Below are 14,952 nucleotides of genomic sequence, written 5' to 3'. Positions count from 1 at the left end.
AGCATGGCCCGTCTGTACTCTAACCATCACATGAAGAAACATGTCCATTTGATAAATCATTTCAATATGAATATGAAATATCATTTGATAAATCATTTCAATATGAATATGAAATATCAAAGTGCAGTGGATTAAGCAGTCTTCTTTACTTAATCAAAACAACCCAACTGCACTTTGATATTGATATTTGACTGAAAAAATGATTTATCAAAAAGGACATTTGTGTTTTTCCAAATTAACTCTTTACAGGTTTAGTCAACCCTCCCCTACTGCCTGACACAGCTTTGCTTCAGATAATCAACTTCAGCACATTGATCATGTGTGGAAAATGACATTTTATTGTTACAGAAATAAAATGAAGGTGAGCATGCAAAAAATACATCATACAGTGTGACCAATCATAGCAGTCTTCCTCGGCACTCTGTGGATCCACAGCAGCAGAGCAGCTCTTTGCCCTCGACGCTGCCAACTTCATAGCTGTAGTCCCAGGTCAACTCTGTGCCTGCGCGAATACGCCTGCAGGGTGGACACAAGCACACTTACAGGTCTGGACTCAGAAACGCATGGTTCTCATGAAGATTATACCGCAGAACAAAAGGAATACTGATGATTACTAGGGTCTATAGCTGCGCCATAAGCAGAAACAGGTGATCTAGTTCTAGGGTGTACGGTGCACATGTTGAGACTCACTTGCTGGCGAAGAAGGCCACCCATGGGAAGCGCAGGTCATGGGTGTCCACAAACACATTCTGCACAAACAGGTTAGGACTGCAGCTATGCTGTTTAGGGAGAACACGAGAACACAGAAAGAGTGAGATGGAGTGAAAGTTAAGAGGTGTTAAGATATACTCAACACAAACAAATATAAAGGTGCATTACACACACACACACTCACATTGAGGTATCGCCCGAGGTTGCCTTCCAGCTTGGCGTCAATGATGTAGCACGACTCTTCGCCGTCGAAGAACTGCCGGGTGTTTTTGGGTCCGCTATCACCCGCCTCTCCCGCCTGGCCCTGCGCGCCCCCCTTCCCAGGCTGCCCCCCTGCTCCCGTCGTGGGGCCCTGCGTGCCCGCCTTCACCATCAGGCTGTGGGAGCCCTTGAGGGCGATGCCGCGCGTGGACTTCACCGCCACCTGCCGTTTCACCACACCTGGCGGAGAAGAGAGGGGAGGGGCAAGAGGGGAGAAAGTGGGCGGAGTCAAACTGTTAGGCGAGGATCTATGAAGGGTTTTCCTGCAAGAGAGATTTCCAGTCTCACCCCCCCGCCTCCCCCCTCTTTTCTCCTCACCCTGGGTGGTTTTCTCTCTCTCATTATCGTCTGATCCAGAGCTGATGGTCTGGACGTCATCGCTGTCGGAAAGGGTCATCACTTCCTGTTTCTTCCCTCCCTCCTACAGCAGAGAGGACATGAGGGGGAAGGTGGCCCTTTAAAGCACTGCGACACAAATCAGCCAACAAACAGGTCTCCGCGCATTTGCTGCGTTCCTTTGGAGCGTCGGCTGCAGTTGACTGTGCACGTACGCAGAAATTAACACTACGTGGACGTGTTGTTAAAGCAATACATAGAGTTTTCTCGGAACTGCGCCCCCACAGGCTCTGCGAGTAAGTGCACTGTCGTACTGTCCTAACGTTATCAGATTGTCTTTTTCTTTTTCTGGCTTCCTCCGTGATGTTTCGCTTCCGTTTTCTCACCTCCGCCATGATGACATCATTGAGCTAAAAAACGCATAGACGGCAGAATAGTTAGCTACTACTGTGTTGTTTAAGCACAACGTTGTGCATGCGCACTTCGACTGAATGCTGCTTCCCGGGGGCGCGAGTTTTAAAAGGTAATAAATATCAATGAATTATCTTTCTGAGTAGACCGTTTGGACGATTCAACTTGCTTTTAGTAAATCTAATTGGAGAATTAGCACCAGACATGTTTGTAAAGGTCCAAATATCGCGATGTATTGCTTTAAACAGCAAGCATATTTCCGGCTTTAGAGCAAGGCCATTTAAAACAATGAATAGAATCCAAGAGCCGACAGACGGCATACACACGCTATGGATCAATGCTCTCTCCCTCCCCGCTCACCTTCTCTGTCGTCTTCAGCCCCTCCATTTTGGCGGTAGCCTCGGAGGCTGGGGGCTGGCTGGTCAGCCAGGAAGCCACTTTACTCTGCCTGGTCTCCTCCGGTATGTGGGGTGATTTCCTCTCCTCCGTCCCCCCTGCCGACACGCTCATGCCGTCCTTACTGTCCTGGCTCCCTGGACGGAGAGAAGGACACAAGGGATGAGAATGGAACGGGGGGAAAAGATCCGCCGAGCTGCAAACAAACTCACACACCTTCCTTGACCCCCTTGGCTTGCCGGCGGGTAGTGTAGCTCCTCCATACAGAGTTGGAGCTGTGGTAGGGGTCCTTCTTAAACGTGTCATCTGAACTGTCGCTGTCGTCGTTGGACTCCTCGTCCCCGTTGCTTTCTCCGTCCTTGGAGGAGTCTTCGCCTCCCCGGACTGAGGAAAGGAAAGGAGGAAAGGAAAGGAGGAAAGGAAAAAATGGATCACGTCAGGTCTGTTCAGTTGTCTCCCACGGCCCTCCGCCAGCTTTCTGACCATGACCCCTGACCTTTGGCCTTGGCGTTGGAGCTGGAGCTGTCCGTCTTGACGGAGGGCTTGTTGAGGCCCAGCGTGGTGGAGAGGGGTACTTTGAGCCGGCTGATATCCACGCCGCTCCCCTCGCTGTCAGAGCAGCGGGCCTCGCTCTCGTAGCCCTCCTTGAAGTTCTCGACGAACTCGATGTGGTCCAGGTTGGCGAAGTACTCGTCCCCCATCTCCAAGCCCTCCTTGTCGGCAAAGTCGTCCGTCAAGATCTTGCCTGTGAGAGTTGAGAAAGGCAGAAGAAATAAAATATATGAGGTGGATGACAGGACTCAACGTTGCCTTACTTTCTCTCTACCCCCCTCCTCCTCTTCCTCTCTCTCTCCATCACTCCGCCTCCCCCTCTACCCCACCCCCCCCCTCTTCCTCACCGGCGTAGATGCAGACGAAGGAGCCCTTGGCCACGTCGTCCAGACAGCGGATGCCCCAGCCCTTGTTCTGGGTCTTGAAGAGCTGCAGACGCACCTGGAGCCCGTGCTGCACCAGGCGGTTGGTGCACATCTCAGCGCAGCACTTGCAGCGCTTGTTACACTCGTAGATCCTGGCGGAGGCAGACGAGCAGAGCGCGGACACTGAAGCTCCCTCTTTTATGAGCAAGAGGGTCATTAGGATGTGACGCCAGTATGTCAAGTCTAGTGTGTGTGGATCGGAGCAGACTGTGGTTGTGATGTGTGTGTGTGTGTGTGTGTATATATCTCACCCAGTAGGCAGGCACTCCTCCAGTCTTTTGTGCATGTAGCCAGCGTTGGGGTTGATCTGACCCCCAGGGTTGCAGGCGGTGGCCAGGAGGGTCAGCTGGTGGCAGGAACACTTTGACCTGTGGAGGAGACCCGTCACAGTACGGCGTCTTTAGAGGGTCAAACACAGGGACGAACAGATTGGCAGACTAAGGGTCAGGGGGTCACACTGACTTGTCTCTGCAGCCGTCGGTGCAATCACAGCCAACCAGGAACTCTGGACTGGTGTTGATGACCACTCCGCCCTCTGGGATGCGTTCCTTACCTAGGAGCATGGTACGCACACGCACACACACACGCACACGCACACGCACACGCACACGCACACACACACACACACACACACACACGGTATGTCAACAGGGAATCTCAACACTTTCCATACATCATCAGCACAGGAGGTGTTCCAGGTGAACACTGTTACAGTCATGTGGCCCAATCCTCCCACTTTCTCTTTCCCCCGTGACAATAAACTATTCGCTCTCTCCCTCCCTCCCTCCCTCCCCCCCCCCCCCCAGCAGTCTTACTGTATTTCACGTCCGGCGGTGGCGCGATGTCGATCTCATTGACGCAGGACAGCGGTATGTCCTCCGTGCCCTTGGTGATGTCCCGGATGTAGTAGAACGGCTTCTGGGGCTGGAAGCGCCGGTCCACCAGCACGTAGGGGTCCAGGCAGAACATTTCCAGGAAGATGAAGTCACAGCGCGTCTGGAACAGGTAGCGCTCGATCTCCGCCATGTTGCGCAGGCACAGGCCGCACGGGGCCTTGTAGATCACGTGGAAGGACATCTGAGAGAAGGAACGTTAGGAGTTTAGGGCTGGCCCCGAGTCATTTGAGTATTCCACTATTCGTTCGGTAGGTTGGGTATGGTAAATGGTAAATGAACTGCACTTATACAGCGCTTTTATCCAAAGCTTTACAATGGCCTCTCATTCACCCATTCACACACAAATTCACACACCAATGGCGGCAGCTGCCATGCAAGGTGCTAGCCTGCTCAGTGTCTTGTCCAAGGACACTTCGACAAGTGGACAGGAGGAGGCGGGATTCGAACCGCCGACCCTACGATCATTGGACGACCCGCTCTACCGCTGAGCCACAGCTGCCCTGTATTCGGAGCTCAATTCAGCTGTTATGGAGTTAGGAAGCGGAGGAATATTGAAACAGTTAGGAATAAGAGGATTGGGTGGAGAGGGAAATGCTGCTCTCTCTCCCTTTATCCCAGTCTGGATTAAAACTAGCGACACCACTTCCTTCCTCCCTCTGTCTCGGAGACAGGGCTGAGCCACAGGGGTTTCTTGTTTGTTTGTTTATTGTTTATTTAGATGAGGGTGTGGTCGAGCTGAGGCCGGCCCTACCTTGCGGTTGACCCGCCGACGGGCCGTCATGCGTCTGTAGTCGTAGAGCAGGGGGATGAGGAGGGGGTTCCTGCCCCGGTACATGTCCAGCTTGGCGGGCCGGATGCGGTTGAGGCAGGCCGGCTGGCAGGTGTGGGTCAGGTAGAAGACGCGGTCGGCGGTGGCGCGGTAGGAGGGCTCGTGGGGGATGCGGTCGCTGACGACAGTGAGCGAGCTCATCCCGGCGGGGGGAGGCGGAGCAGCCGGGGTCGGCTGGGGCAACGAGGCGAGGGGTTGGGCAACAGGCGTGAGGGTCTGCGTGGTGCCGGGCTGCAAGACAAACACCCTGAGAGGAGGGAGAGAGAGAGAGAGAGAGGGAGAAGAGAGAGAGAGAAAGAGAGAGAGAGAGGGAGAAGAGAGAGAGAGAGAGAGAGAGGGAGAGAAGAGGGAGAGAGAGAGGGAGAGAGAGAGAGTGAGAAGAGAGAGAGAGACTTGTCAGGAGTCAATAGAATAGACATCAAGACAGACTTGTGATAGGTTAGTTAAGACCATCTGAATCTCCACTCACCTGGACGGGTTGCTGGGGGCGACTGTGGATGTGTGAGGGTGCATGCTTTTAGGGGTGTGAGTCTCGCGAGGGACTACAACAGGGAGGGTGGATGGTGAGGTACTCTTCTTAGCCATCTGCTTGATACTGAGGGAAAGGGAGAGAGAGAGAGAGAGAGAGAGACTGGTTTCTATGGATTGAATCTTATGTATCATAAGTAACTCCCAAACAGTAGTATTGTGTGTGTGTGTGTGTGTGTGTGTGTGTGTGTGTGTGTGTGTGTGTGTGTGTGTGTGTTACTCACTCGATCCTTGCAGGCGGGGTGGGCTGAGGTCGTGTGACAGAAGTGGGTGAGGTCTGTGGAGTTCCTGAGTTCCTCTCACTGGTGTACTGGACCACTGGACCCTTGGACCTTGATGACGCTCCTACAGACACATATTGAAAAGTCAGATTAAAGGATAATTAACTGAATTTCATGTTTAGCCCTATTCCTGGCTTTCCTGGCATGTATCTGACTAGTACAGGTTAAAATATTTATTTTTTTGTGCAGTACAGAGTTCTGTGTCAATAACGTTGGCGCACGCGCCCTGGCTCGTTGCTAGCTATGGGAACACTCGAAAAACTCTAAAAAGTATGATATACGTGGATTTCAAGTTCAGGAATTACATGGTTTATGCTTACCAAGCTCTGAAGTCGTCCTGTAAACACCATAGGTCCTGTTGTTTCGAAATGCAGAGGCGAAAGGACCTATGGTGTTTACAGGATGACGAGCCAGGGTGCGCGCGCTGACGTTATTGACACAGAACTCTGTACTGCACAAAACAGAAATATTTTAACCTGTACTAGTCAGATACATGCCAGGGAAGCCAGGAATAGGGCTAAACATGAAATTCAGTGTACTTAAATCGATAAGTGTATTACTGTGTGGTGCTGCAATACTGATGAGAGTGTGTGTGTGTGTGTGTGTGTGTGTGTGTGTGTGTGTGTGTGTGTGTGTGTGTGTGTGTTACTCACTCGATCCTTGCAGGCTGGGTGGGCTGAGGTCGTGTGACAGAAGTGGGTGAGATCTGAGGAGTTCCTGAGTTCCTCTCTCTGTGTGTGTGTGTGTGTGTGTGTGTGTGTGTGTGTGTGTGTGTGTGTGTGTGTTGCTGCAGTACGATTATGGTGCTCGTTGTGTTCTGTGCTCTGTAAGGCGTTACCCATGTTAGGCCTGGTTCTCTGCTGCTGGCCGGTCATCTTCTTCTCTTGCATGGTAGCACTGGTCATCTTGAGGTTGAACATGGGCTGCAGACGGGTGGAGCCTCTGTAGATCCACTCACTCCTCTTGTCCCCCTGAAGAGGGCAACAGCCGCACATCACCACTAGGGGGCCTCTGTCCTCTCTAGAACACTTACTTTACCCTGGAGTTACAGAGATGGGCCTGAGTGTATTCAAACCTTCCGCCTAAACTAACAAGGCAGTATCCACTGCAGTGACGAAGAAAGTTGTGTGTTTTCATCAGCACACTGCTTTACTGATTTGATGAGAGTGTAGTGATGTCATACCGTAGCGGCTCGCATCCAGTTTAAAACTCTGGCACTAGCCTACAGGGCAACAAAGGGAACAGCCCCTTCCTACCTCCAGGCCATGGTCAAACCCTACACCTCCTCCCGACCGCTATGCTCTGCTACCTCGGGGCGACTGGTTGCCCCGTCACTCCGAGGCCCCTGCGGTCGATCGACAGTCACGGCTCTTTTCTGTCCTGGCCCTGCAATGATGGAACGAACTACCCACTGATGTCAGGACAGCAGAGTCGCTGACCATCTTTCACCGCAGGCTCAAAACTCATCTCTTCAAGAAGTACTACAACGATCCACCCTCTTAAGCAACTATTGTACTATTCTTGCACTTTGCCTTCAGCACTAGCTTATGCTCTTAGTCACTTGTTTTAGAAAGGAGATGCACTTGTGAGTTCTGGAAAGTAGTAGTACATTGGCGTTTCCTACGTTAAATGCAATTATTGTAAGTCATTTTGGATAAAAGCGTCTGCTAAATGACTGTAATGTAATACCAGGAAAAGGAGCACACTGCTTTTCTGATTTGAGGAGAATGTAGTGATGTCATACCAGGAAGAGGATCTTGACCAGGCTCCCGTCCACCTCCTCAACGCGGCTCTTCCACCACGTCCCCTCCCACTCCGTCTTGATCAGCTGACCTGCCTTCAGCAGCACCATGGGCCTGTTGGGGTACGCGTTGATGTACGCCGCCACGAAGTCCCTGCACGACGAATCCTCGATGTCCTCCCAGGTCCGCTTTACTGAGACACGATTTTAAAAATGTGAATTTTTTTTACCCTGGTCTGCTTAGCTGTGGTGTGGTTTCTCTGGGAGAGAAGGGGTGAAGGGGACTCACAGGGCCTGCAGACGGGGTAGAGCTCCGGCAGGGTCACGTAGGAAGCGTAACCATCGTCAAAGAAGATCAGGAACCTAAAAAACAACAGTTTCATCCTCTTTTAGTTTCCTTCAGGCCAGGCATTTTATTAAATCTAAGTACCCCCACTCCCCCAATCACCCGCCCAGGTCCGTCTACTTGCCCTAGCACCCTACTTCCGTAATTTACGACTCCATTGACTCCCTCAACCCGGATCCAGCAGCCCATCTGAAGCAGACCTGTGGAACAGGAACTCGGGGTGCCAATACCTGACAACCAGTAGGACCAAAACCTCGGCCTCGTCCACTCGGCCTCCATGTGCACCAGACATGGCTTATTGCAGTGTAAGGTACTCTTTGGAGTACACTATACGAACGCTGGCAAAAATAGACACAGGTGCCAGCGACACTTGCAATAGGTGCAAACAGTCACCTGCTAATCATACTCACATGTTCTGGTCTTGTCCGAACTTGATAGACTTCTGGCGTCAAATCTTTGGTACACTTGGGACAGTGTTTTGCTTGAACATCCAACCTGAACCTCTCACGGCCCTATTTGGAGTCCCATCACCTATAGCACCAACTTTCCCACTAACCCAAACCCTTCCCAGGGGGAAAGTGGGTCCTGGCTTTTACAGCCTTACTAGCTCAGCGACTCTTCTTATTTAAGTGGAAGCACGCTCTCCCCCCTTCGCATAATAGCATAGCAGGCCCAAAGAGATCCTGAATCACATTATAGAAAAGATTTGATTTTCACTTATGAACTCCAGTACATCCTTTGATAAGACTTGGAAACCCTTCTCAGATGATCTGAATAAGGCTACCATCCACCCCGATGAAGACTAGATGCCCCTCCCCCCCTTGTCCTTTTTGTTTTGTGTTGTCTTGTGGTTGCTGGTTTATGTTTGTTTTTTGTTTTGTTTATGATTATAAATATTTATTATTTCTTGTTATTAGTGGGAGAATTGGGAGGGAGTGTGGGAAGGGTTAAGGGATGCGGACGTTTGGGTAGAAGCTGATAGAGCCACTTTCTGGCTTTTTTATTTTCTTGTTACTGTCTGTATTTTTTGTACACCATCTACATGTTGTTGTTCTTCTTGTTCAAGTACCACCTCAACCGATCATTCCATTGTACTACTACACACTGTGCTATTGATAGACTTGCATTACACAGATGAAACGACTCCTACTCACATTCTTTAGAGCCATTGTCCTTTCCATTATGGCATATTAAATGTGTTGAATGTATTTGCACTTTTGTCTATGTACCCTTTAGGGCTGGTATACCCCTGGTGCACTGACTGATGATTTATGTATACACTGAATGTAGTTTAACCTTTTACCCTTGACCTGTTTGGGAACACACCCACATCCCCTATGTATTCATACCCCACCCCTTACACATGTCTTGTGTAAGCCTGAAGAAGGCTTCTACGGCCGAAACGTTGTGCTGACAACCACTAAAACTCACCTTGGGAGCTTATTTCAGTGTGCGGACAATTTCTTCGGTTTACTACTACACACTGTCACTGTATATTGGTGCAAAAATAATACAAAAGAACTGAGAAAAAGAATTTCATCCTCTTTTTTCATCTCTGTTTTTATTATACAATACTACTCACCATATAAGGTCTAATTTACCTCATTGATCACATTTTTGTGAACCGGTTCGACCTACAAGGCAAACACAGACGCAACACACAGACACCCTGCGCCTCTAACTCACCTCATGCGGTTCTTGTTGTTGGGCATCTCTGCCACAATGCCAGCGTAGAGCCACACCTGGTTTCCATCTTTGTACTTAGCGACCACGCGTGCGCCCACGTAGAGTCGCTCCAGGGTGGGGTGGTAATTAAAGGCCACATGGTTCCCAGAGAGCAGGCTCTTCCCCTTGTTCTCAAATTTGACCTTGTATTTAAAGCTACTCCCTACGCATGAGGGCAGACAGACGGGATGTTGAGTTATTGTCATGACATGCCCTATACACAATATAGAGCAGAAACGGGTGCGTTTCAACAGGAGTGTGTGTGTGTGTATCTTACCAACAGGGCTGATGGCGATGAGAGTGCCAGTGTGCCAGGTTTTGGTGCGTTTCTTTCCCAGGATGCTCATCTCCAGGAAGAGTTCGCCTTCTTTGAGGGTGGGGTCAGGTTGAGTGGTCGTGCCGGCTGGAGCCTGGGACATCACCACAGCTGGCAAGGGAAGCCTTGGGGGCTGGTTACCGCCTAGAAAGAACAGAGAACACACACACACACATATGAGTTTGAGTTTGATTGCTTTGCAATCTTTACAAATTGAATTATGCAGAATATACAAAAATACACAAAACACAAAGTATCCAATATATAAACATCATGATAAACATCATTAAAACATTCTATCATTTAGAGAGAGTTAAAAAGTCTGATGCCGCAGGAGATGGTGGAGTTTCTCAGTCATAGATTGGGGGAGTGTGTACACCCCTCTCTGAGGGTCCTGTGGTGCAGTTTGTCTGAGCAGAGGGGGGCAGTATTTAGGATAGTGGCCCTACTAAGCGATCGCACAGCAGAAAACTGGGCGTACGGTCATTTCCACGTCAAGTTCGGCGTTCATCAATCTGGGCGTGAGCGGAGACTGCGACCGAATCTCACGCCCCGAATGTACGCAAGTTTGAGAATTGGCATTAGACTGGTTCTTACTGGCATCTAAGCGCAGCGCAGCAACATAGGCCTATTCATCACTTCAAAATATGTAGCCTACCCTATGGTAGAATAGCCTGCATTTTGTAAAGGCCCTTCTATGTGTCATATATCCCTAAGATAATTGCAAACATTTTCCAATTGTTTGCAATTAACAGGGTAAACAGGTTTTTGGTGTAAATGTAATTTTGCTTTCATTTTGAGCCTACTTAGACTATGCAGCCAAGTCTGAAAAAGAAAGCAAAATTAATGTTGCACCAATCAATCAATGAATTGGTGACATAATTACTAGAAATCAAAATTAACAAATGAAAAGCAATGGATAGGGCACAGCTTTGACAGTCATCATATCGGTAATGCCATGCTCTGTAGAAGACCTATGCGTGTCCTATCGTTCAGCAGAGGTGAAAGGAGTGAGCAAGAGAGGTAGGCTATTAACCTGACGCGCACCAGTTTCTATAGGCCTACTGGTTGAAATATGGTATTTTATATTGACAAACAGGTTAGCTCTAACTTTGAGATTTTGTTACTTTGTAATTTGTCACAATACATTTTCTGTATGGAAGGTATAATAAAGTTGTATCATTATTATTATTATAAATCCTCAAATTTACAGCAATGTGCAATGGTTTTTGGATAGGCTACACAATTAAACAAGGAAGCTGCCCAGCGCGCGAGTGAAGTTACATGTGTGAACTACCCCCTTAAAATAAAATTGGAAAATGCAAGCAGGTTTTCCGGGATCTTTCCATGGAGAGTGAAGAGTTGTTATTGGATGAGAGTCAGAGAAATACTGGCCGTATTTCGTATCTCCATGCCGTAAACTACAGAGGCGAGGCCAGGATATGAGGATATGTAGGGGCGTGATATTTAAATGACGATAGTTTTCATTCGCATCGGCCGATCATTTGTACGATGGGATTGGTGGCATACAAATGTTTGATAGATCACACGTGGACGCTGTGGTACCATCATTTCTGTGCTCAATGAGGGTAACCTCAATTGTCTTTCCGGGAATAAATAAAGGCTTGCTTGCTTGCTTGCTTGCTTGCTTGCTTGCTTGCTTGCATGCATGCATGCATGCATGCATGCATGAATGAATGAATGAATGAATGAATGAATGAATGAATGAACGAATGAATGAACAAACAAATCTGTGCTCCTTTGATAAATGAGGGCCAGTGTCTGGCGTGTCCATTCCTACCTGACTGGATTGGGAGGATAGGCGATGTACTGAGAGCGGTCGGCGGAGTCTTGTTGACTGTAAGAGCCAGCTTCTGCACCTGCTGGGTGGACCTCTGGAGAGCTACAGACGCCTCCTGGAACTGAAACACAGACACACAAACACAATGAGAATACACAGTACACACACTGTCTTTTCAAACCAGTCGAGAAAGAGGGCACTGTGGGAGAGGGCACTAGCAATTATCTGTTCTTACCACTGCATCCTTGATGGGCGTTACAGGGTTCTTTGGTGGAACCACTGTCACAAGAAACAGAAGAGACATCACTTAAGGCTCCCTCACCCTCCCTTTAACAATAATGCTGGTGAACCCGGTACTGTCTTTAAAAAAAGTATCTAGAAAAAGAACCCATGACGTACAACAGCCCACAGCGATGACGTCATCGTCCTCGTCGTCATCTATCTCAATGACCTCAGAGGCCTTGGCCCCTCCTCGGCCTTCAGCCTCGTCCTCCGAGCTGCTCTCTCGGTAGACCAGGCCCATGTTACGGTAGGTCTGCTTCACTAGAGTCTCACATTCCTGGATGGACCTGGGCAGGCAGACAGAGAGAGGAAAACAATATATATACTAGGGATGGGACTTTCTGGCAAATCTGCTATTCAAAAATTGCTGGGCAAAAATTGATTTTTCTTCGAAAATCGCATCTCATCAGTGCTCGTCTGAGCGACTTTTCCGGCCAATGGGGCCTATCCTATTTCTTCATATTATTATTTAGAAATATGAGCATATCGACATGGTCGGGATGGAGACAGGTGCGTAGTCTATTGTCGATAAGTCCTGCCGCGGAAAAGACCCTCTCCGAGGGTATGACGTTGCGGGTACACTCAAGTACGCATTCGACAGTTTTGCCGTTCCACACAGAACTTTTCGTTGGCTGCGTTAGCCGCTGCATGTCTGATCCGGTCGAGTCTCAGTCTCACCTGATCTCACGCACTGACTACGTATCCTAGGTTACAGTACTCAAACTGTCTTTCGCGCGTGCCTTTCTCTCTCGTCTCGCACCGCGAAAAACAAGGCAACTAGTTTTTTATAAGACAAGATGAACAAACGATGATCAAATTATAAAATTGATTTTTAATAATTTAATGACTATTCGATTTTTCGAAGATCATGTCCCCTCCCTAATATATACACACACACACACACACACACACACACACACACACACAAACACAACACTGTGAACACAACTACTCAAGAGACACACACAAGCTACTCAGTACTCACTGCTTGGCATTGTCAAAGAGTGATTCCACGGTGGCCTCCTCCTTCTCTCTGCGTTCCACCCACTCCGTCAGCTCAGCCAGCTGGGCCTTCCTCTGTCTCACAAAGTCACTCTTCTCCACCTCATCTTCCACCCACTTCCTCAACTCGTCCAGAGAGATACCCAACTCCTCCTCCAGTTCCGGGTCCCAGCCCTCCACCTCCATACTGATGGAATAGAAAGAGAAGATATGGAGAGAAAATGTAATAAATGTTAAGTGGAAGGGGTGTATGTTCACCTAGACCTGTATCTGGGCTCTGTTATCTTGAACTCCAACCCGTGATGTTTTTCCATCTCAGTTTGTATAGTTGACAGCACAACAACTGAGGCATGTGTGCGCTATGTTCCCAGGTTTGTCGTTAACCGCGTTCAATTCAAAAACAATAGATCCTTTTCCCAGCAGCCATTTTGACATGTCATAAAAGGGTAAACACAGGTGTAATTGATTAAATTAATTAAAGTCCCATTCTATTTAGTGTGTCACAGCCATTCCAGTGAGCCAGCATGCACAGTATCAGGGCCCACCTAAATGCAACAGGGCCATAATTAATGTTATTAATTACACCTGTGTTTTCCCTGCAATAACGTCAAAATGGCTGCAGGGAAAAGGGGCCGTGGCTAGAATGAACATAATAAACATAATAAAGAACGTTCTTTATTATGTCTATGAGAAGGAATACAGCTATGGCCTGTGTAGGACAGTAAAGGCTAGTTCCCATAAACGCAGAGGCCATTTAGGGTTACGTTTAAGGGTTAAGGTTAGGCTTAGGTATAGGGTTTGGTTAAGGTTGGGGTTAGGTTTAGTGTTGAGGTTTTATGGAAATTAGTAGCTGTATCCCATCTAGCCACAACCGGGAAAAGAGTCCTCGATGGTGACCCGGCGCTGACCATTCACCATGCAATTATTGCTGGCTAGAGTTTATAAACTAGCAGGATCCTGTGTAACTCATTCATTAACGTACAGTACTAAAGCCCATCTTTACAATGTAGTTGTCCTATTAACATTTGCTGTTTTCAATACGATACAAGTTTTTTTATTTTATTTATTAAACGACTTCCACCGAGTTTCCAAAGGGATCCAAACTAGGAGATGGTCAGTACGTGCTAGTGGGCAAGGGACAGGGAGCTAGCATAGCTGGGCTAACATTTGTTTTGCTAGGTAATGCCTCGCTAATATACTGAAATGCGTATGAGATATGTGCGATTACTACAACCCCCGCCATCTATCAAGCTGCATTTAGCACATATATAGGGCTAGCAAACACAATGCATCACACAGCAACTACAGTTAGCTGGCTATTGCAGGGATCTCCTACTCCGGTCCTGGAGAGCTAATAAGCTAATGTGTGCAGGCTTTGGGATCACACCCGGTTCAGCTTATTAAGGACCTGGTGATCAGCTCATTTTTGAAGCAGGTGTGCTAGGTTACATTTGTAGAGATTGCCTCCAGGTGCTTAGCTGGTGACTTATGAGTGGAGGGCTATTTGCTAGCACACCGAGCTAGACTTAGCTAGTTAGCCCATGGAGAGTTAGCCTGAGTGGGTATCTCGCTATCGTACCTATGCTAATGTTAGCCAAAGCCAACTTCTTAGAGCGTCTCGACACTAGTTTCTCTCGCAGTTGCATGCATGTTGAAAAATGCCACATAAATAAAGACTAGGCTTGATTCGGAGGTTTACCACTCACCCATCAGCGCTAACGATATCCATTCCACCAGTCTCCATCCTCGCGCAGGGGCTGACGGGATGCAAGTTTTTTTTTCCTAGGATGAAATTGGTCGTGTGCATGGATGTATTAGGTCGTGTGTCACATCGCGAATGTAGCCCACACAAAATTGATGGGCATATTCTGTTCTGTCACCTAAAGATAACTGGCATGTCACGTTCAACCACTTTATTTCGCCTTTAATTCTCAACATAAAAGCTGCTGTACAAAATCAATAGTAAACAAAATACATGTTAATATTCCACAAAGCACAAATACTGACTGTGGCATCACTCTGCACCCATGCGCATGGTTATGTGTAGGCCTAACTCTATTTTTTAAAAATAAATATTATTAGTATTAAAGGTACCCAATGTAGTTTTTGACCA

General features: G+C 48.2%; 1 protein-coding gene across 1 annotated transcript; it reads right to left on the bottom strand.

The window, feature by feature from the left end:
- Positions 1-327: 327 nt before the first annotated feature.
- setdb1b (SET domain bifurcated histone lysine methyltransferase 1b) lies at positions 328-14,591 on the bottom strand. The gene is made up of 24 exons (XM_084445091.1): positions 14,546-14,591; positions 12,823-13,026; positions 11,955-12,124; positions 11,791-11,834; positions 11,556-11,676; positions 9,716-9,898; positions 9,400-9,601; positions 7,657-7,730; positions 7,371-7,561; positions 6,465-6,597; positions 5,570-5,690; positions 5,287-5,412; positions 4,740-5,064; positions 3,908-4,169; positions 3,555-3,645; positions 3,344-3,460; positions 3,015-3,184; positions 2,612-2,860; positions 2,332-2,499; positions 2,080-2,252; positions 1,291-1,393; positions 896-1,152; positions 691-779; positions 328-516 (listed from the first exon to the last, which is right to left on the bottom strand). The coding sequence occupies exons 1-24, from the start codon at positions 14,581-14,583 to the stop codon at positions 399-401; spliced, it is 3,729 nt and encodes a 1,242-aa protein (XP_084301217.1). The 5' UTR covers positions 14,584-14,591; the 3' UTR covers positions 328-398.
- Between the last annotated feature and the right edge of the window lie 361 nt (positions 14,592-14,952).

This window comes from Borostomias antarcticus (assembly GCF_949987555.1).
Source record: "Borostomias antarcticus genome assembly, chromosome: 10".
Classification (NCBI taxonomy): domain Eukaryota; kingdom Metazoa; phylum Chordata; class Actinopteri; order Stomiiformes; family Stomiidae; genus Borostomias; species Borostomias antarcticus.
Note: the sequence above shows the minus strand (reverse complement) of the source record. Positions and strands in the feature narration are given on the sequence as shown.

What these genes read in the sequence shown, in the direction of transcription:
- setdb1b (XM_084445091.1), bottom strand. Translation starts at nt 14,583, where the DNA reads ATGGAGACTGGTGGAATGGATATCGTTAGCGCTGATGG. An exon ending in CGCCCATCAAGGATGCAGTG is followed by an intron (nt 11,677 to 11,790) that starts GTAAGAACAGAT and finishes TCTGTGTTTCAG; the next exon opens with TTCCAGGAGGCGTCTGTAGC. An exon ending in AGCCAAGGGGGTCAAGGAAG is followed by an intron (nt 2,253 to 2,331) that starts GTGTGTGAGTTT and finishes CTCTCCGTCCAG; the next exon opens with GGAGCCAGGACAGTAAGGAC.